The sequence below is a fragment of the Haplochromis burtoni genome, unplaced genomic scaffold (genome assembly GCF_018398535.1).
Source record: "Haplochromis burtoni strain Fernald_Lab_line unplaced genomic scaffold, NCSU_Asbu1 Contig_47, whole genome shotgun sequence".
In the NCBI taxonomy this organism is placed as follows: domain Eukaryota; kingdom Metazoa; phylum Chordata; class Actinopteri; order Cichliformes; family Cichlidae; genus Haplochromis; species Haplochromis burtoni.
In genome coordinates, this window is record NW_024582408.1 from 1,053 (window position 1) to 23,014 (window position 21,962).

At 41.2% G+C, this 21,962-nt stretch overlaps 3 protein-coding genes across 4 annotated transcripts in view; 1 reads left to right on the forward strand and 2 right to left on the reverse strand.

Moving 5' to 3' along the window:
* Positions 1-269: 269 nt before the first annotated feature.
* dynlt1b (dynein light chain Tctex-type 1b) lies at positions 270-2,462 on the forward strand. Its single transcript, XM_005951131.3, has 5 exons — positions 270-383; positions 530-571; positions 940-1,063; positions 1,409-1,486; positions 2,271-2,462. The coding sequence occupies exons 1-5, from the start codon at positions 360-362 to the stop codon at positions 2,339-2,341; spliced, it is 339 nt and encodes a 112-aa protein (XP_005951193.1). The 5' UTR covers positions 270-359; the 3' UTR covers positions 2,342-2,462.
* A 928-nt stretch (positions 2,463-3,390) lies between these two features.
* Positions 3,391-10,103, reverse strand: tmem181 (transmembrane protein 181). Of its 2 annotated transcripts, none has more exons than XM_014330648.2 (17): positions 9,784-10,103; positions 8,539-8,642; positions 8,344-8,411; positions 7,352-7,442; positions 7,117-7,238; positions 6,865-6,981; positions 6,654-6,734; positions 6,430-6,529; positions 5,373-5,503; positions 5,189-5,280; positions 5,034-5,091; positions 4,700-4,802; positions 4,558-4,609; positions 4,392-4,474; positions 4,031-4,120; positions 3,864-3,930; positions 3,391-3,754 (listed from the first exon to the last, which is right to left on the reverse strand). In XM_014330648.2, the coding sequence occupies exons 1-17, from the start codon at positions 9,915-9,917 to the stop codon at positions 3,670-3,672; spliced, it is 1,578 nt and encodes a 525-aa protein (XP_014186134.1). In that variant the 5' UTR covers positions 9,918-10,103; the 3' UTR covers positions 3,391-3,669. The 2 variants fall into 2 exon arrangements, with proteins under 2 accessions (XP_014186134.1, XP_014186135.1); XM_014330649.2 differs by lacking the exon at positions 9,784-10,103 and adding an exon at positions 8,924-9,749.
* A 1,556-nt stretch (positions 10,104-11,659) lies between these two features.
* The window catches only part of tulp4a (TUB like protein 4a), a 29,289-nt gene continuing 18,986 nt past the window's right edge, over positions 11,660-21,962 (reverse strand). Inside the window, exons 8-15 of the mRNA XM_014330647.2 lie at positions 20,727-20,951; positions 20,361-20,595; positions 19,378-19,522; positions 18,798-18,942; positions 18,534-18,627; positions 17,910-18,419; positions 15,049-17,462; positions 11,660-14,897 (exon numbers count right to left, since the gene is read on the reverse strand). Of these exons, the coding sequence (XP_014186133.1) occupies positions 14,781-14,897; positions 15,049-17,462; positions 17,910-18,419; positions 18,534-18,627; positions 18,798-18,942; positions 19,378-19,522; positions 20,361-20,595; positions 20,727-20,951 (3,885 nt within the window). The 3' untranslated portion in view covers positions 11,660-14,780. The remainder of the gene's footprint in view (positions 14,898-15,048; positions 17,463-17,909; positions 18,420-18,533; positions 18,628-18,797; positions 18,943-19,377; positions 19,523-20,360; positions 20,596-20,726; positions 20,952-21,962) is intronic.

Here is a 21,962-nt window from a genome sequence, read left to right on the forward strand (position 1 = left end):
CGTGCCACAACGAAAATGTATTTGTGGGTACGATTACCGCTGAACGGTATGAAAAGGTTTTAGAGTGACACATGCTCCCATCCAGAAATGGACTTGAAGCATCATGAAAATTATTATTATTATTATTATTATTAATAATAATAATAATGTCAGTTTTCGTCATTTTTATAAAAAAATGTTTGGTTTTTTTCTTTCTTTCTTTGTTTCTTTGATATTATTTCTGTAAATACTTGTGTTTTCCGATGAATTAACGCCTGTTGATAACTCCCTGTACAATTTTCTCTCTTCTCGATACGCATTTATTGTGAAGGAAACCTACCGGAAGTGATATATCTAGGTTGCTCCGGGAGGCCGAAGCCATGGACTATCAGATAGAAGAAGAGGTGGGTTTGTTCATAGAAACTAGTTGTTGTTGCACGTTTTTCCTGTCACATACTTTGAATTCGCGTGCAGACTACGTTTCCCTGAAAGTGTGGTTAGAAGGCTGTGTCGCCTTGCTAGCTTTAACGGCGCTTTTTTCATTCAACAGGCTGGGTTCGTCGTTGAAGACGTGAGCACAATCATAAAAGAGGTAAAAAATAAAAAAAAAAGTTGTTGTTTTTTTAAAAACAACCCTTGGCAGTGTTGGTATTTTTAGTTTCACCCCCAAAAAGCTCAAGTTTAGGTTCTGTCGGGCCTTGGCTTTCAAATTTGTGTGTAGGAATGACCGGTTGCTAAGGGCACGGTAGCGGTTGCTAGGCAATGTCTCTAGCTGAACAGTTATACAGTACTCCACTAATTTGCCCTACCATATTCACTCCTTGAGGAAAACTTTTATTAAAAGTCTTAATTTTGTTACCTTTTTAAAATAATAATAGCTGTATAAGACTTATTGTAAGCTGTTTGATTACTGTGTTGATTACTTTGTTTTTTTTAATGATTAAAAAAATATCTGTATAGTCGGTGGAAGCAACCATAGGAGGAAACGCCTACCAGCACAACCGAGTGAACCAGTGGACCACCAGTATAGTGGAGCAGTGCCTCAGTCAGCTCAGCAAGCTGGGAAAGCCTTTCAAATATATTTGTATGTGGACTCCTACCCGTGAAATAACCACCTTGTGTCTCTTGTGGTTTTCAGTGGACGTTAAAAAACAATATATATGTTTTTACTGGATTTCTAATTCTGTTTTATCTGGATTTTTTTTTAACACATTTGACTTTATTGTATGCATTTTATTTTTATTTCAAATTAGTATTATTTCATGCTGAATTTTATTTTATGGACTTATTTTATACTTCTAAGTGCTATAAAATAATGTGCAATTTATGTTTCTCTGCTACAACAAAGGAATTTCCCAATGTTTGGCATTAGAAAAACCACAAAAGTTTTTTTTTTTTTTAATCTTATTATCTTCTCTTGTTCTGTTAGTAACCTGTGTCATCATGCAGAAAAATGGAGCAGGTATGCAAACAGCCAGCACATGCTTCTGGGACAACTCTACCGATGGTAAAGACAAAAACACTTGTGTATTTCTCATGTAGAATGTGTTCTTTTTTTAAGTTATCAATGAAAGGATTTGCGTCCCAGACTGTCCGTGTGACTGTTTAGATTGTATTTCAGTACAACCTCAGATGAACAGCAATACAGTGATTTAATAAAAACTAAGCGCAAATGCAACAGGAGAATGTAAAATACTAAGTACATATTTGCTGCATACATTTATTTATGCTTTAAGAGAGTGTAATAGTATCAATAGTATAATAATCAAATACACTTCATTAACTGATCATCAGCAACTGCAATGATCAGCAAGTGTGATGCCCAAATCTCTGCCCAAGCAGGTTTGGGCAGTTTCGTTATTACAATGTTGAGGAGGACAAATTCCAGTAATACCATGGAGAAGCACATCAGTTGTTCTTCATCTGAAGTTGTATTTACATCATTTTAGAAGCTGCTAAGGACCCAGTTATTTTTTATCATGTCCTAATACTAAAACTTTTGAACTAAAACAGAACTGAACAACTGATATCTCAGGCTGTTAATCATGTTTTGCACATGATTTGCTAATTAAAAGACAAATTCAGATCTAAATTAAGTTTGACTCCCCTGATTTAGAGGCTTAATCAGGGCTCAGAACAGTAAAGATGAATACAGAGGAACTGATCATCTTAATAACTGATTCATGATTTAGATTTTTAGTTTTCTGTGAGAAAATTAACCCCTTATTTTGTTTGAGTGTATAAATTTAACTCCGCTACGTACTGATATAATGTAATGTTATACCCAACAGGAAGCTGTACAGTGAGATGGGAGAACAAGTCTGTGTACTGCATTGTCAGTGTATTCGGGCTCGCCATCTGAACCTACATCACCAAACCCAGTGATTGTGTCCACATTTTTGAGAACTCCCGCTCTTTGTTTTGGGATTTTGATATGTTCATCTTGTGTGTTAAGAGAGATTTATTAAAACAGATATGCCTTATGTACATAGTTTTATTTACACAACATGACATGATAATGCTACATGTACAAGCTTTATCTTTTGAAGCAACAAATATTGCAGGTATTTTTTAAACACCAAAAACCACCCAGTTTAACCACCTTAAACTAACAAAAGCTACACTTGCACCGAAAGAATCAGACATGTAAACTAATCTTGAAGCACTTACAATTCTTAAGATTGCAGTCCCATTTAGAAGAAAATTGGGTGATGTAGAGACAAGGCACCATCTTGGTTAAAATATATATTTACAGAGAAGAGAAATACATTTGTTTTGGCCGATTTGTCAACTTGACCTCCAGCTTTAGGCAACTGAAAAAAAATGGCACAGTTTCCCACATTGTAAGGAAATATGGGCAAAGCTGCTGGGGGAAAAAAGTTTGCTTCAAAACAATCCAACATCTACTGTACATGCTGGGATAAAGAAACATTTAACATGATAGGTCTGTAGTCCATTATACTGCTGTGAGAAAATACATGCAATGTGTCACAAAATACAGTGTCATCACTTTTTTGGCAAGATAAATAAAATTCTTGAAAAGTGCATTTACATATAGCTGCTTTGCCAAAAATAGAAATAGTGAGTGGTACCAGCGGTCGAGTTTAAGGCTCTCTGTATTCAGCGTCTTGAAGACAGCAGACTCCCTGTTTACATGTCGTGTCAGGACAAGCGAGCCACACTGTATCTACTTTAAGAAGCTCATGTGCAGCAGATGCAGCATTACCTGTAAATGTCACTCAGCTCTGACCAGATAAGTGACTTCCCATTGTTCCCAGAGTGGAAAGAAATGGCATTAACACAAGAAAGACAACGGTTGTTTAATACAAGGCTTTTTTTTTTTTAAAGGAAAAAATTATGAAGAAATGATGATTTCACAGAAACATCCCTGGTTAACATGAGTCCTTTTTCCTGATAATTTTAATCATCAAGTTGAGAAAAAAGGCTGGCAATGGGTAGGTGAGGGTAGGGGGTTTATAGATTAAAACAAAGTGTTTGTTTCCCTTATTTTCAATTAAGAAAAAAAGTCTGAGTGGCTACATCATACCTCACCATCCAAAAGCAGTACATTCAGTAGACATGAACCGTTTTAAAAATATAATTATGTACACTTTGGAGTACATAAATTCATGTGCATCCTTTTTGTACATGTGCACAAGAGTTTCCAACGTGGACACAGTCAGAGATACCTCAGTCACTGTCACTCTCATCCTGGTACTTGGCAGTTGCTTTGATCGCACGCCCGTTTTGTAAAGGCATGTCTTCATAATCACTCCTGAAAAAAAAACAAAACAAGAAAAATATCAGGGGGTCTAGTATGCTTACACTGAGTTTACTCTGCACAATTAAAAAGGATTTGAAAGGCAAGTAGATAAAACACCTACCCGTATATCACTTCGTCGTCTGAGTCATTTAGCATGGAGAAAGCTGGATTATCCTTCAACTGGGAGTCTGGGAAATTCAACATAAAATTTGAATTTAAAAAAAAAGAAGCATGCTGGCAAAGCGTGCTGGTATAAATGAGCAACAAAGAAACTTCTATCTAACTCACCATAAAGTGCATTTTTCGAAGGAGAATACACAAATGCTAATGTGTACAAGTAAAAGTTGAGCAGGCCATAGAAGGACAAAAATTCAGCTGGTATGTTTTGAATTAAGGAACAGTGATGATCAAATGGCGCTATTTGAACACTCATAGTACTTTCTTTACTACAAGCCTCATTCACACACACATCCAGCATGTTTTTCAAATCAGGGTTCAGTATCTAGCCAAAGGATCCTTCAACATGTAGACTAGAGGACGTGGGAATTGAACCACTGGCCTTAGAGGACAACCCACTCAACCTCATGAACCAATAAATATGCCAAGTTGTGATGCAAATGTGCACAAATGAATACAAGTCAAAGGATATAGTTCTGGTAATGGGTGGACAATTCAGCAACAAAGTTGTCTTGAAGAGCCTTAGCACCAAACCTCAGGTAGAGAATAGCCATGCTGCGGGAGAAAGAGAGGTTAATCAGAAACACAGAAATAGTGAAAACGTTAAAAAAAAAAAGTTTGCTCTTTGTTGAACATACCTTATAATAAGAACCACAAACGTCAGTGCTGTCAGAAACTTGAGCCGGAGATCTGGTGATCGAGAAGAGACAGCTGGTTAACACTTTTACATTAAAAGTTGAAGTCGAATCGAACGCTGAGAGTTGTGGTGTGCTCTGATACCTGAGTAAGGCATGTTCTTAAGTTCAGAACAAGCTCTGACAATCAGGAATATCAAGTATAAGATGTAGAGGGCGACGACAATCAGGAAGAAGACTTTCATACCCTTTAAAAAAAATAACAAAGGGCTCAAAATAAATGAAAGTAGACCTGAAGCTATTTCTATGTAATATCTATCCATAAGGACATTAATCAAATTAAAATGAACAAAAATTTATAAACTTTAGTCTTTTAAATGACAAATTACAGATAAAACATTACACACTGGATAAGAAATTTCTTCAGCTTTCACTTTATAAGAAGCTGTTTAAAGAAGTGCTAACGGTAACAGTCTTACCTGAAAGTTCGCTATATCCACTTTGTACTGATAGGTGGGATCTTGGAGTTCATTAACCCTGAAAATTCAGATGGAGTAAAGCTTAGTCTGCTTGTTTGGTATGCATATAAATCACAAGTTCAATGAGCTGGGTTCTGTCTGGAGGTCGTGCTTACGTTTGCCATATGCCCAGAGTAACTGCTGACAGCCACAGAAGACCGACGATAACCAGCTTAGGCAGGTAGAAAGTCAGAAATTTCCTCTCACCCTGCAGAAGCAAAACACCAAGATAAAAGATTCATGTTGGTGTGCTAAAAATGGAAGGAAATCACTGAAGCTGCAGATTAATACTGTACCCACCTGGACTCTGATGCCGTGATAAACACAAAGCCAGAAGAGCAGCAGAGCACACAGGAACAGTGCCTGAAAGAAGGTGTCCAAGGTCCCTGGAAACCAGCTGTTCACCAGGAATGACAGCGGGAAGAAAGGATCTGAACGATGAAAACAAACAAACTGTTGAGTGTGTACACAGAGAGGTGTATGTTTTCTTATAGAAATTATTACCCAAATGTTCTTATTGGATGATTTATGTTTCTGTAATGTGTCAGGTGACATGTTCACCACGCTTCATATCACCTGTTTGTAAGAGTCAGCTCTCTACAACTTTAAATACACATGCATAAATAAAAAATATATATATAAATGGCAACTAGTCTCTACAACTCAGATATAATGTTTGTAAGTGGAAACGTATTCTAATTTAGTTATATCCATTTTCTCCCACTTATCCAGAGGGGGCACTTTACACCCTCTGTCCAGCCACTCCAACAGCTCTTCTTTCTTTAGCTCCTCTCAAATGACTTAGCTCCTGACCCTATCTCTAAGGAAGAGCCCAGAGAATACTCTGAGAATTCTCATGTCCCTCACTTGTACTTGTACTTGAATACCCACAGCATGTGACCATACATAACCATACATGAGGGTAGGTAGAACGGTAGATCACACTCATCTCTACTGTCACCATAATATACTGCATCACGGCAGACTCATGCACCAATCCACCTATCAATCTCCCACCACCCCTATCTAGCTGAGAGCCACAGCCTCAAGACTTGCAGGTCCTCATCCTCATCCCTGCTACAAACTGCCCCAGTGCAAGGTGGAGGTTGTCACACAATGAAGCCAACAGGACCAGCTCATCCACAAAAAAGTAGAGATAAGATGCAAGACCACTGAAATCGATACCCTCCTTCCCCTTGGGCACATGTAGAAATGCTGTCTGTCAAAATTATGAACAGAATAGAAGACAAAAGACAGCCCTGGGAAACTCCAGCTTTTGTTTGTTGAGTTGGTGCAATCGGCTCCAGGTGTGTAAGTGACAGGTAAAATGTGTCCTCAAGTGAGAAGAGAAACTTACCATTGTAGAGCAGCAACAAAGGGAGAAGAATAGACATCCACTTCTGCTCTATCCCCCAGTCTCTCATGGAAAATTTCCTCAGTGAGTGAGCAAACATACACTGGCACAAACAGGAAAAAGTACCATTAGTTATCCCATCTGGAAAAAGGTTTTGGTTTTAAGTGTTATAACAGGACAGAATGTGCAGATCAAACTGAATGAAAAAAAAATTATCATGTTCTTACGGTCACCATGAAGGTCAATACCACAAAGACAAACCGGAACCAAATTTCCACTTGTGAGAAGGTGGAATTATATGTTTTCCACTGAAGAGGGAAAAACAGGGGAGCAAGAGAGAGAGGAGTTCAAAAGCATGCGAGTTACTTGAGGCCTTGAGCAATTTAAAAAACAAACAAACAAACAAAACAAAAAAAACCTGGGATCTTTTTAACTTACCACAAACTTAACCTTGATGTCATATGTGATATTTTCAAGGCCTTTGAAGCTCACCATAACCTGGTACTGGGTGTAGTTCAGGTAGCCCAGATGCAGTACAATGATCTCATCGCAATTCTGTGAGGTGAGACAAAAAGAAAAAAGCAAAACAACACATGCTCAATAACCATCTGCACTACTTCTTAAATGTGCATCTAAAATTGTCTTCTCTGACACACACACTGCTGTGAGAGCAGGCTGACCGATACTTACAGCAGCCGCGCAGTGCAGCATCCGTGACTTAATGCGCCCGTTGTTGATGTGCATCACGCTGGCATCCTGCATCACTCCCTTCAACTCAACGTTGATCTCAAAGGGCTGCTTGAAATCTCTCACTGACAGCACAAATAACAGTAGTGTTACGTGGTGTTACCCATATTATACTAAAAGAGAAAGCTGTCTCCACCCCAACACAAAACTGTAAAAAGCTCAATCTGTGGTCTCTTACTTTTGCTGTTTTCAGCCTGCATCACACATGTGAGCCACAGCTGCTGATTGTAGGTGGTCAGGGGAGAAGAAACTAGATGAAAGGGCCCAGTCTGAAAACACATAAAGGCACAATCTGTTTATACATTTATTATTATTATTACTATTATCAGCAAACTTCAATTATTAAAAAATTTCACAAAAGGGGGCGCTCAAATGAGAACGCTTTTCTCAGAACAACATAAAACAAAATAAACTGCTACAATCAATGACAATGTAATAAACAAACATAACAATAACATGCTTCGCTAAAGTATCCTTGGGCAAGATATTGAACCCCTAAAACCTTCTGATAAGTTGTGAACTTTCAACGACACGCTGTTAAAGACACAGTTGAACTATGAACATTAAGGTGATGTAATAAAATGTGCTTCTTATCAAGGTGCTGCACTGACATACATTTTTAAAGAGCTCTTCAAATAAAGATTATAACCTATACTAACACAGTAAAGTGAATTTGTAGAGTGAAATCTGATTAATTAATGATAATTAATAATAATAAAGCCTGGTTAATGCAAACCAACTGATGGTTAATCTCAAAGCCTTAAGAAGATCATCTCTGCAGCAAGAAGAGAAATTATGAGTGGAGAGGATGAATCATTTCACTTTATAAGCCATTTAATCCTATCCCTTTAAAATTCCAATTTAAGCGAATCACCAAGTTCTCCGTGACTGCATGAAATAGCACAATAAAAAGACACTAGGGAAAATATCTAAAACTAGATTTTTGCAGTCTATCTTTGGGACATTTAAGTTTCACCACAGCAAAACAATATCAATATTGTTAAGAAGCGTTGTGTAAAAGGAGTCTAATTCTCCAAGCAGTGACTCTCTTATCAACATTTTCCATCAAATTCAAAGTAATGGGCATTTCCTTGACTTTTCAACAACGGTCCTCAAATATTTTAGTGCAGAACTGCCGATGCATATCCTTCTATCTAACAAATGCCTCACCTTAACAGAAACGTTTTTTGCAAGGAACTGGTCACCATTGTGCTCCTGCTCAGCAATAATCCTTGGACCTACAAAATAAAACACTTGTTAAATCAGTGCAACATCCCAGAAACCTAACCTAACCTCAAACAGGAAAAGATAGGCGATGGCTGGTTTATTTTAACGTCTACATTTGAATGATCACTGTCATCATACCTGTTATTCCTATGAAGACTGTGAGGCCGAAGCACATCAGGAAGACCACGAAGACTAGCACAAAATGTCTTTTAGATAAGGTGTACAGCCGCATGGGAGCCAATCTGTCACGGGGAGACAGTCACTGGGGTTATCACACACTAAGTAAGACATCCACACGAAGAAAGTAGCGCGAACGAAACCTGGTGGTGAATATTTGCTTAGTGGTTTCGGTGTTAGCTCAGAGGCTGTTCAGAGACGGATATGTCAACAGTGATTAGCTCCCATGCTACTTCATGCTAGCAGTGGTTGATCCCAGCAGAGCCACACAGTGCCTCTAACGCTACTTTTCGTGCTTGTAAGTACTAGTGGAGTACTTCGAGGATCTCGGCTGGACAAATCTTACCCGTACATGTCCATTTCTGTCGGTTAGCGACGTTGGTCAAGTGAAAACCAGTGAAAATTTCGCAGTGAATCCACATCCGCGTATCAACATCACTCCACGACAACTGGAATGCAACGTCATGGAATGGGAGGGGCGGAGTCTCGTGACGGCAGCAGACAGGGGAAAGGGGTCGTGAAAAGGAGGCTTCTGGGAGTGAAGGAGCATCCCATTGCCTCCTTTGTTTATCAGCTCACTAACGTTTAGTACCTTAACACTATGCAAAGCGTTACATACACTAAATTAATTTAGTGTTGTACATTACATCGATATATTTAATCTATGGTAACAGAGCCTTATTTTATTCAGGCGTGTGATTAAATATCTTCAAAGTGACGGCTGATTGTAGTTTCGCGCAGGCGTAGTGGGAACACATCGCATGTCGAGCGTTGACTTCTAACAACCGGAGTGATGAAAATTATATCTCTCACGAATCATACAACCAACCATTTGCTTTTGTACAATTAAATATGGCTTTTAACCGACATTAAAATACATCTAAAGAAATAAATTTCTACAGGGTAGCACTTGTTGCCTTTGGTAGAAATCGTACCGTGTTTAAATTGTGGATTTAGCTAACATATGTGTTCTAAGTGTATGTCGGCAAAGGACTCAGCCTTTCCCGTTTTCCCCATTTATTTGAATTTCTCCTGCCTTATGGTTTAGAAAACCACTGGTTCTGTATAACATTTTTTTAAACGAAAAAAAGACGGATGGCTGGCGTCACGACAGAGATGTGAGATATTTCTGATTTAAAACGCAGACGTACACAATGAAAGTAAACCCACCATGCATGTGTGTATATTTAAGCTAGAGGCGCCTACCTATAAAAGCGGTCATCGCGATAAGGTGTCAGGTCCTCTTTGAGCTCATTGTAGGCCTCCCGTATTTTCCTACAGAAATACTTGAGCTCGCTGTACAGAGGGTTCTCCAGGCCGGACGAGTAGTCGGTGTCCATTATTATTATTATTATTATCACACCCGAAATGGCGATGAGGAAACAATCCGGGGGCCTCAGTAAAAGGCGCAGTCACCTGTCACGTATTGTTACGTGCGTAAATTAAAAGTGCAGCCCAAGCCGTTTTGTTTGTGTGGCTTCAAAAAAAAAGGGCTGTTAAAACAAGAAAAGAAGAGCGGGGGGCGGAAACGTAGAGGACAGTCACATGATCAGAGTTCAGCACCATGGACAGAGGCTGTTAACAGGAAGCTACATTGGTCAGTAAGAAGTGTCTGTGGAGCCGTCTTTTAGCTCTAACAACCCCCATGGACCACGGTTGCATAAAATAAATTAGTAAACAATTTATTGCGTCTTAGCGCAATCTGAGTCACACTGATTGACAGGAGGTGCGAGCAATCACTGAAAAATGGGTGGATTAAAACATATAGATAATATAGGGGTTTTTTCCCCTTAACGTAAAGACAAAATAACTAATTTAATTTATTCTACAAACTGGCATTACACCAGCCAAACCATTTAAGCACATACACAGTTTAATAAACTCTAAAAACTGTAAAATGCAAACAAAATAAACAAAATAAAAATAATAAAAAAATTATATGACAAAAAATGAGGTGAAAACTGCAAGTACAAATCTAAATACAACAAAACATGAGGTAAATTCTTAATTTTTATGCGCGCTTTCTCATAAATATTAATTACGGTAAATGAAGTGTGCGATTAAACTCGAGGTCTCCTTTAATAAGAGGAATTAAGTTCTTTTTTGTCTGTGCTATAGGAAGCTGTGCTTTGGGAACGTCCACAGGTTTATACACATCTCAGTAGCAGAATCTCAGACTGTACATGTATTAAATTAGTCAAAATTACGATGTTCTTTGTCTTTTCTCAGCAGTAAAAGTCATATTAATTGGTACTACCAGTGATGGCTGTACAGGTGTGTCGCACTCGCCACTTTCAAAGTGTCTGCTGTCTGAGATAACAGAACCACCTTGTGTATACTGGTTCAGCAGCTGCTTAGATCTGATTTCAACCATGTGGACGTTTGCCTCAGTATTCAGTGTTGAGGTCTGGGGTCAGGTTCTGTTTCTCTCTCTCTCTCTGTCCAAGGATACTTATACTGCATTGTTTGGGAACACTGTCATACTAAAAAATCTGGTGGTACTTTTCCGTGTTCATAATTCCATCAAGTTTGACAAGATCTTCTACACCACTAACTGAAATGCATGTGTTTGATGGAAGGCTGTGAACACTCACTGTTGTGCCTCTTTCGTGAACTCATATTGATGAATCCAAATGGTTTTGAAATTATCACTTCATAATACACAGTGCCACTGATTAGCAGTCCAGTTCTTGTTTAATTTGGCACACTTCTCCATGTTTTAATTTCTTAAGTGTGGCTTCTTGATAGTCACCTTTTCATTGAGACCATTTCTAATGTGGATTCAGTGAACTGATGGATCAACTGAAGAGTCAGCTGCTAGCTCAGGTCCCGGATTTTCTTTCCCATCTTGTAAGGACACGACTTTCAGATACCGTTCATCTGCTGAAGAGTGTTTTTAGGCCACCCACTTCTTCAGCTTCCTTAAATGTGTTGAGGACACACCATCCTATGATATATCACGTTTCGGGCTAATAGTACTTTGGAACCCATCTGTGGTAAATTACAGATTCAATAAAGAAATTAATTTTTTTTTCAGCAGGCTGATAGCAACAAAGTAACTAAAGATAGCAAAGAACAAATATTAAGTTCTAAGTTGTTTGCTATATAGACACAACACTGGTTCATCCCGCCATTTAGGTTCCTGTTTTAAGCTTGAATGATCCATAGAGAAGTGTTAAGTGGCTTATCAACCAAACAAACATCCCTCTGAAAATTGTCAGGTACAAGGACTGGACTGAAAATGAATGAAAAAGCAGCCTATGTCCAAAAAAACCCAACAACAACAACTTGGACGAACCTTCAGAAACCTGGAGGACTATTGCTTAAGAGCACAAAAAATTACAAGAAAGTCTGGCTCCTTGGAGCTTTGCAGTATATTTATGTATATTTAAGACGAAACCAGTGTTTTTCTGAAACAATGACATTTTATTCAAAAGATGCGTGACATATACAATTATAAAATAATTTACATGGCATGCCTTACTATCCATTCACTATAAACGTTCAGTCACCAAGTCAGACTCTGACTTTTTCCCCCAAGTTGTTTTTTTTTTGTCATTTAACTCTACAGCTACAAATACAAAGCACAGATCTTTTCTAGAGAAAAGCCAAATCCTACAATATCTACAACAGGTCATCATCAGTTTAAAGTGAACCCTTAACCAAGTCCATTAGCAACGCTGAACGTGAACTCAGTGGCTTACACTTGTGAACTCCTGTGAAAGATGAATGAGTGTGTATGTGCAGGAAGTCATGACCACACATGGTTGAAGAGGATAGATTCAACACTGATGGGGCTGGTAGACTGCACAGCTGAATACAGACACACCATGACTTGACATTTACACTCTACATAACTAGTCTACAAACTACAATAAACCGGGCACTTACTCATTCACATCTTTTCCACCAATGCAAACTTCACAAAACATCAAAAAGTCACCTGTTCCCATCCCTCAAACCCAATCCCTGCATTTCCATCTCATAACTTGGGCTATACTTGTAAACCCCCCCCCCAACACAAAGAAATGTTTGGGGGAAAAAAACTTCACAATATACAGTATGTATACTTGATCTACATTGAGGAACAATCTCATAAATAAAGATGTACAGACCAGCAACTGAGATGCTAAAGTAAAAAGGTAACAAACTGTGGTCACAAGAAATGACAAAGGTTTTTTTGTTAAAGAAAATATTGCACAACTAACAAAAAAAAAAAAGTTTTCTTTACGACATGCTCGTTTTCAAGATCAGGAGACCATTTATTTTTCTCCTCAGTCCACATCTCTACAACCCACTTCCCAACAGACATGCTTGTTTTGTTTTTTTCTTTTTTAAATATGAGAAAAAATAAAATAAAAAAAAATCTAATAATCTCATCAAATCAGAGACCAAGCAGAGCTGGTCCAAAGTAAAGAAGTTACACTTCCCAATAGGCCTGTTTGTTTCAGCTTGAGATTTTCAGAAGTCTATATTTTGGCACAAATATTTGAGGTGGTATGCCATCACACCTTCCCAATTTCACTGAGCACTCAACATTCCCGTTTCTCTCTGTGATTTTTGGCTGTCATCTAATGCACATATTTGCACCGTGAATGAATAATTTACTGCTGCCCATAGTTCTTCCAGCTGGCCTCGTTCTTTGTCCTTAGCTGATCACAAACAAAAGCTTCCCTGCCTCAAACAGCAACAACAACAACAACAACAAAAACAAAAACCCCAAAACAAAACAGCTTTTCAGATTTCAAAGTCAGCTTACTGAACGGGCAGATCTCGTAGCTTCATTCTCCGTCGGAGACCAGACTTTAGAGTTTCAGTGATGGTAAGATCAACTTAACTGCTCTCTATGGTCCTGGCTGCTTAGTTAAAACAGTACTACAGCTCTCCTCCACATGTGGAATTACACTTACACACAGTGGAGACAAGTGTAAACAGAAATCTGCCACCTAAGTCTCTTTACAACATTGTACATTTGACTGATATGTATTTACATGAGTTCTGAAAGGAGTATGAAATGGCATAAGTGAAATATACAAAAATATTTCATGTACCTTACTAGGATGTTTAGTGTGGTCTTTAAGAGAAGGGACAGCCCCCCCAAAACAACAACAACTACATACTCACTTCACAGAAGTGACATCAGGTGACAAATCACTTCATGCCAGAGCTTAAATTGTTCAGTCTCGGCCTTGGCCACTTCTTTGGCGCCCATGTCACCAGTACAGGATAGTACAGGATACGTCTGTACACTGCTATGACCTGAATTCTCCTGACTACACAGTAATATTCAAACTCAGTCTCCCAAATAAATCAGGTAAGAAAGCTGTGTGAGGATTATGTAACACAACAATGACAATAATGTTAAGATTTCTATCTGAATCGATAAACAACATGTACATATAAATTAGAGTAACATTTCTTCTTCCTTCAAAGCAGCACGTGGACTGCAGGTCTTTACCTTTCAGATATTGTAACAGTGGCCCACTTTTCACAACAGTGAAAAGCCTGAACTCTTAGTAGTGTTCCAAAATAATGCATATATCTAAACCTCATTTCCAGCCCAGACAGGCTGCAACAGTAACAAAAGGAAAGGGCAGAGAGCAAAAACAAAAAAAGACCCTCCTACCCTCCACTGTGTTTAGTCTTTTAAGAAAATCCTAAAAGCAAAAGCAGTATAATAAAGTGGTAACTGTTTCACTAAAGGTTTGTACAGCAATGGATTTCAGTGCCCAGTAGTACCTGTGCGCTCTAGGGATAACAAGTTTGATCTCCAGAGTGTGTTTTTCAAGTATTACTGCTGCTTCTTTTGAAAACTGCACCATAGCAATTCCTCTCTCTCTCTCTCTTAACCAATTGGTTATCACATCTATAAGCTTCTCCTAGCTAAAGCAGCATTTATTTGCATGATGATTTACCAAAGCTCAGCTCTTTGGCCCTACATGCACTGCAGGGTGCCGGCAACTGCCGAACGGAGCAGGTCTGACGGCATCCTTCATAAATGCAATCGATGCTTTTGCACCAACACTAGTGGCAGCATTGTGTAGTGCAGCGTGATTGTATTTCTCTCTATGGCCAGGGCTTATTTTAGTCCTCGTCTCCAGAATCCAATCCAAGAGTTTATGATTCTCAAATGAAACAGCTGTACCCCCTTCAACAGACTGCATCTAAAGCCCACAACTCAGGGTAAATAGGGAGGAGACATCTCATTTGAGGCGTTGAGTAACATTGGCCAAAGCTACTGCAAAGGCCTGCACAGCAGAGAAGGGATATTGGAAGTCCAGGATGTAGGCATTGCCATCAATTCTGCCAAACTGCATCACCTACACAGGAAAAACAAAACAAACAAACAAAAAAACGTTCATGCAGGTTGAAAGGAAAAAAGGTTCAATCCTGTTGGAGAAATGCTCTAAATCGATAAATGTTGAATGTGTGTACTTATTATTTCTGCAAGTTATATAAGAAAAGTCTCACCTGTCTCCCCTCCAGTTCAATCTGAAAGTTCTTGGCGGACTCCTGGGTGACACGGCCACCGAAGTCCAGCTGGTATACCTGCGTGGCTTCATTCCACAGTGGCTGCTTGTTGGCCATGACATACACAAAGCCCTGGCTGCCAAGCCCTCTGTCCTCCTTCTCATTGGCTTTTCGACACTTGATCTCATCCAGCTCACTGGCAGCCCTCAAGTTCCTCTTACTCTTCCAACCCTTTTTACTGCTCTGGCACTGATTGAGCAGCTCGTCCCCACTGATAAATAGCTCTGGCTCACTTTCTGAACTATCTTGGAACTCACTATTGGCAGTGGCTTTACTCAGCTTCTTAGCCTTCAACTGTTGCTCTTTCTGTCCCTTGATCTTCTTCTTGTCTCTTCCTCCCAACCGTGGACTGGAAATGAGAGAATTGAAATCACCCAGGGCTCTGCCCTCTTTTTTGGATTTGCTCCCTTCGGCCAGTGGCGGCACATTAGCTTCCTCAGCCCGACCGTCCACGCGCTTGCGGTTCTTCTTACTGAACTTCTCCGATCGCTGCGGTACAGGGCTCTCAGTCAAGGAGAGCACCTCCTGAAAACTCTCCCCAGCCTCTGTCATGGCCTCTTGTAATCCCCCATGGCTCTGCAGCTCTGCTGGTGGTGGCGGAGGTGGTGGTGGCGGAGGAGGTGGTGGTGAGAGAACATTTTTGTCTACTGCCAGGTGGGAGGCTTTGGGTGGTAGTGGCACTGCAGGACTGGTCATAGGTGGGCAAGAATTGTAAGTACCCCAGGGTGTGTGGAGGGCAATGGGAGGAATGGGAAGCCCAGCACAAGCACTTCCTCCTGGGTACATAGGTGGGAGGGGGCAGCAGGCTAGGTTGGCCAGATTTGCAGAATAACCTGGTGGTAACACTAGGGTTGCATCCTGTTGTGAAAAGGGCAAAGGTGCCACCACCTCCTTTGGTGAGGCGCAGGGGCGTGGAGAACCTGGGATGGGTTGGAGCTGGGCTCCAGAATAGGCAGTTGCTGGGGGGTACTGGAGCGAGATCTGGTAGCCTGTAGCTGCTGCAGCAGCAGCAGCTTGGAATGATGCAGCACTAGGACTTGTGGGGGACTTTGGAGAAAGGACAAAAGGCAGCCTGGTTACATCCAAGTGCTGAGCTGGGCTAAGAATAAGGGGAGGTGGTTTGTGTGGTACAGGGGGGGCAGTGGAGTTTAAAGTCGCTGTCCGTTCCTGAGGAACCCACACCTCCTCTGTGGATGCTGGATCCCACTGATAGGGAGGTGGGCGCTTGACCACCAGCCCTGATGCATCACTTCCTCCTAGTGCCAGATGCCTCAATGATTGGTTCAGTGTCTCATCCTCTGTGAATGCTGAATTAACGTAATCAGCCCTATCTCTGCCGCTTACCCCTGCTGCAGCTCCAGACACTTCAAGTGAACTCATCAGATTATAAGAGGACTGGGAGGCCAGAGGAGTAGCACTGTTTGAATGAACAATGACTGTGCTGTGCGGTGCTCCGTTGCCTGGAGGAAAATCTTGTCTGATAATAGTTCCTCCCGCTATTCCATTAGCACTCCCTGGGGCAGTGCCTCCAACACTAGATCCACTGCTACACTGACTACAGGTGTATAAGGCTGTTGGCACCCTCTGCTGGAACGAGGCTGCTAGTGCAGTACTGTTTTTCGCCTTGGGAGGGAGTGGTCTAGGTGGTTCCAGCATCTGGGAAACTTTGAGGGCTGCCTCTCGGCTGTTCCTCCTGAGGGTGGCGTGGATCAAACTGCTGTCAAGCCTCTGTCCAGGATTCCTGCCAGCAGAGCTGTTTTGATTAGCTGAATCAGGGTACGGAGGCGGGTCTCCACTGGGTATAGAATAGCGAGGTGCAGTGAGTCTGTTGAGGGTAGCAGAGGTGTAGGGCAGCTGCAGCTTCTTGTCAGCCGAGGAGGAGGATGAAGACGAGGTTACCCTGAGAGTGGCGGAGCTGCCAGGTCCTTGGAGCGTGTAGACATTCTGATTGCAGACCAGGCGTGTTCGAGGACGACATACTTCTTCCACATTCCCACTGCTGTCAAATGTCGTTATCCTCTCATAGCCCAGCGGTGTTGGATACTGAGCTTGTTGCTGGCCTGAAGGATGAAGTGGAAACTCACCCTTCTTCATGCAAAGGTCTCCAGCGGGAGGAGTTCCACTGGCGCCCCCTCCTAATCCAGACGCAGCACTGGAAGATGCAGCGGAAGCTGATACCGAGGCAGCAGCAGCAGCAGCCACAGCAGCAGCCACTGTCCCAGGGTAGGGGGGTGGGGGGTTCATCTTGCTTAGCTCTAGAGGGGCACTGAACACCACCGTGTCACCCTCAGCCAGCTGTGGAGGTGACCGAGTAGTTTTGATCTTCAGTAAGTGTTCGTGCTCGCCCCCTACTGCTCTCTCAACCACTAAATCAGCAGACTGATGAGGAATCTGGATATGCAAAGCCCCAGGTTGTAGCTGGTGCAGAGGTGCACCCGAAGGCTGTCCTGAAGACATCGAGGAAACGGGGATTTGAATTTGAAGCTGCTGAAGCTGATGGTGCTGCTGTTGTTGCTGCTGTTGCTGTGCTTGCAGCTGATGGTGCATTTGCTGCTGTTGCTGCAGTTGCTGCTGTTGCTGCAGTTGCTGCTGAAGTTGTTGCTGTTGCTGTAGATGTATGTGCTGCTGGAGCTGCTGCTGCTGTATGTGTTGGAGCTGCTGCTGAATGTGCTGCTGCTGTTGTTGTAAGTGTTGGTGCTGGAGCATCTGCTGCTGCTGCTGTTGGAGTTGCTGTTGATGGTGCTGAATTTGTTGTTGGTGGTGTTGAAGTGACTGTTGTTGTTGCTGTTGTTGATGTTGACTTGGGTGTTGTTGCTGTTGTTGTTGTTGTGAAGGATGATGAGAAGGTGGCGGTCCAACCACTAGGCGACCTACTTCCAGTCCCCCAAATATGACCTGACCAGGACTCGAGTACCTGGTCGGTACTGTGTACTGGGCTGTCAAGATGGTGTCCTGGCTTTGGTCTGACCCACCAGCAGCCCCTCCAGTAGAGGTTGCCGTGGAATTGGTTAGGACATCCAACTGAACATTCTGATTGGCTAGGAGTGACTGGACCAGACCAATGCTTTGGGCAGGGGACATGGCCTGGGCTGGACTATGGATGGGGGCAATAGGGATGTTGACAGTGCAGGGTGGGTTGTCATCAGCACCGCCAGTAGGGCCTGAAACAGGCAGGTCATCTTCATCCTCGCTAAAAACATTGGGGCTGAAGACAGGGAGGTTGATGTAGTCCATGGAGATTTTCCGCACCTCTGGCAGGTAGATGGTCATCTGTCTGGGCTGCAGATGGAGGAGGCTTGTCTTGTAGATAACTAAGGAGTGAGACGCACAATAAAAATAAATAAATTAGGAAAAGAAAAGTGACAACAGACAAATTAGACTTAACTGGAATTAATGTTTAATTATCCAACACGTTGATTTGTTACCTGCACCGAGATTGGTGGGTAAAAAAGTAGCCAGCCCCACTATCTTGAACTTTGTTCCCCAAATATTGGATGTGACCTGAGCAAGGTAATTTTGCTGCAAGACAAAAAAAAACGATGCATTTTTCTATAAATATATTAGACACATTCCGAAATTTACAACAGTACATTTTATGTAAAAATCCATCTGTCGTGCTTCACAGCACACACAGGCAGCACGTGATCCCTTACCAGCTTCTCACTCAGCTACAATAACCTGATGTTTACCTGAGTGATGTCATCTAGAGGAAATTCCCTCCGTGTTAGACTGGGAGACCCAATTGAGGGTTTACGTATGGGTAACCGAGGTGACCTGGAGATCTCCTGCGTAGCACGGGAGAGTTTGGGAGATTTTCTGGGATCAATGTTGATCCTGTTGGTAAAGGGACAAACTAAGTCTCTACAGAGAAAGTGGCAAATAAAAAAAAAAAAGAAGAAGGTTTAGGCATGCAGAGAAACCAAAAAGCAAACAGCAAAGAAAAGAAGCATTCAAATAAATTTTAACAGTTAAAACAAAAAAACTCAGAAAAAATTAGTTTCAATGCCATAAAATCTTAAACAGAATTAATGTGGCTGTTTACATGTTTCTGAAATGTATTCACTGTCATATAAATGCTTCTTGTATCAGACTCTTCAGCATGCCAGTGATCACTTGATTCCCGCTTATTTAAAACTGAAAACCTGCAGAGAACTAATCTCCTCTTGTCTGCTTCACCTAAATCACTGAAAAGATCCAAGTGTCAAACAGAAGAGACAAAGTGGCTTGATGCAACATGCTCCTGTACACACAAAGCCGGGGTTTAGTTACCTGGGAAGTTTGGGGGACTTGCTACCCCTGGATATCTTTGGCGATTTCTTGCCAACCCAGTCATCACTCAGCTCAATGTCGCTGGAGTCTGAACAGTTACAGCTGTCAATCATGGCTGATATCAGACTGTTGCTGTATATCTCATCTGTGGAGACAAAATATGAAAATGACACTTAAGATGTTACTTTTGATGAAATGTTCAGATCAATACAACCAAAAACAACGTGTCATTTGTTCTCTCAGTTAAGTCACTGCTCAACTGTTAGTAATGTTGCTTTTTCAGATGGGCTGGATAAAGAATGATAAAATATGAATGCCTTTTGGTATTCTTTTTAGGTATGTTGAAACTGCAGGAAGCATTTTCAAATCTACTTGAACAACCCGGAGGCAAGAATTGTCATAGCTTTGCCACAACATCACCATCATTATCATCCTATCAAAGCACTTTTCTACCATTTCTCAAACATTCATTTCTTCAGTCGTTCTCACTTTGTCTCCTCTTCCACAGTCACAAGGAGTCTGCAAAGCACAGCTGCTGCTCCAGTTTAGGTCAAACTAATTTATTTGATGAACATAAAAGTGTGAATGGTCTGGAACCATTTCATGGCTGGCTTCATTTATCACTGCGTGGGGAGAGAGAGGGTTGATTTATGAGCAACCCAGGGGCCATAAGAGGCCCCATTAAGCAGCTTTTAATTAACATGGGTCCAGTCTGCCCTATGTGACTAAAACTCGCAAAGTAAGAACGTCTGGAAAACTACTGGACAATGTCAGAACTGTGTCGGGGTTCATCTTTTGCAGTTCTACTTGAATTTCAGAATCAAAGATGCATTTTTAGTTCTTATCTCTACGATCTTACTGTATTCTTTATTTTAGAACCAACATAAAAATGTAGTTATTGCATTTAGAAGCTAACAAACATTTCAGGTCTTCTTTGGAAAATTATTCTTTTTAAGTTACAGGTATGAAAAAACTAATCTCACCTGTTTTGCCGTCTGTCTTGGGATCCATAATAACAAACTCAGGCCGAAGTTTGCTTATTCTTCGGCCCTTGAGGATAGGGACCAGACCTCCTAGGTACTCCAGATACAGAGTATAGCAAGGCCCTCCCACTTCAGGGTTATCCTCCGTACGCTTCATGGTGCAGTGCAGACGCTCGTTTCCAGCTGTCGGATAGCTCACAAAATCTCTCATGTTGTTTGGGTCTGGGATGGGAGGCTAGAAATGTAAAGTACAGTTAAGTTTAAAAGCTTTTATGCTAATTACAGCTCTTCCCAAACCACTATTAAATCTATTCACATGGTGTTTTATGGTTTTAATAGAAATAAACCCCTCCTGGCCTGTGTTACCTTGATGGTGGGAACAAAAGCGGCAGTGACATAAGAACAGAGTCGGGAAGGCATGGTGAGCTTGGCAACGTCTTTTTCCTCCTTTAACGCTGTGGCAATGCCCTGCTGGCACAGCAGCTGCAGTGTGGCGACGCGGTGCTCAACTCGCACGACGTAGAGCACTGGGCCCGATGCCAAGAACAGACGAGAGTCCCGGTGACCCCAGCAGAGCGTAGTGATGGGGCGCTACAGTGTGAAGGGGAAGACACATCTGAGAATGAATAATATGCTTTCACAAGGCTAATGTAAAGCAAATCATGTCATTACTGCAAAACACTTCTTTGCTGGAGTGAAATCCTCAGAGTGATTCCTGAGAACAGTGATGTCATTCAATAAAAACCGAAAACAAAAGGAAATTATCTGTGAATGTTTACCGAAGTCTGTCATGCAGGCTGATTATTCGCGTAAAATAAAATAAATGAAAATCTTTAATCTTAAAATCTTACTATAATGATCAAAATGAATGTATGTACCCTCTGACGTCCTTAACAGGTGAGCCAATCTCCAAAACGAACATTGTCATGTATACATCAATGATTAACATCTCCGTTTTTAAACAAAGATACATTTTCCTGTATAGTATGTTCATTTCATCATCCCCCTACTTTCACATTTGTTTCACGAGTCAAGTTCACTTCACAGTTTCCAGAAATTGAATCCGAGACGATTTTTGTTAGAGTCAACACTTAATATGGAATGAAGAATTTGAAAAAGCATCGTGATCCTGGAAAGAATATTATCAGGGTTCATATGCATTTTTCAGGGTCAAATTCAAGCACTTTTTAAACACTTCCGAGGTCAATTTTCATGCTTTTCCAGCACAAAATAATAAAAAATAGTTTTAAAAATATGCACGTGTTATGTACACATTCTCGAAAATTATTTACTCACCTATCATGTGACTCGAGAGCGCAAACTCCGCCATTGGCGTTTTAAGGAGTGTTTGATGGAAACAACAATCTCCAGGCATGTTAGTGCACTCATCCCCGACTGTCCGGGGGAGGGGCGGGGTCACACATTGAAATACACTGACATTCAGAGGTCGTAGGCAGCCCAGGCAGAGAAATTTTGCTTTTAGACTTTGCGACTCATTTTATTTCTCTATCTGGTAAGAAAACTATTCGGTCAGATAGTTATTTGTGGTGAATGAAATACAGTTTCAAGCACTTTTAAGCACCACATCTGAAATTCAAGCAC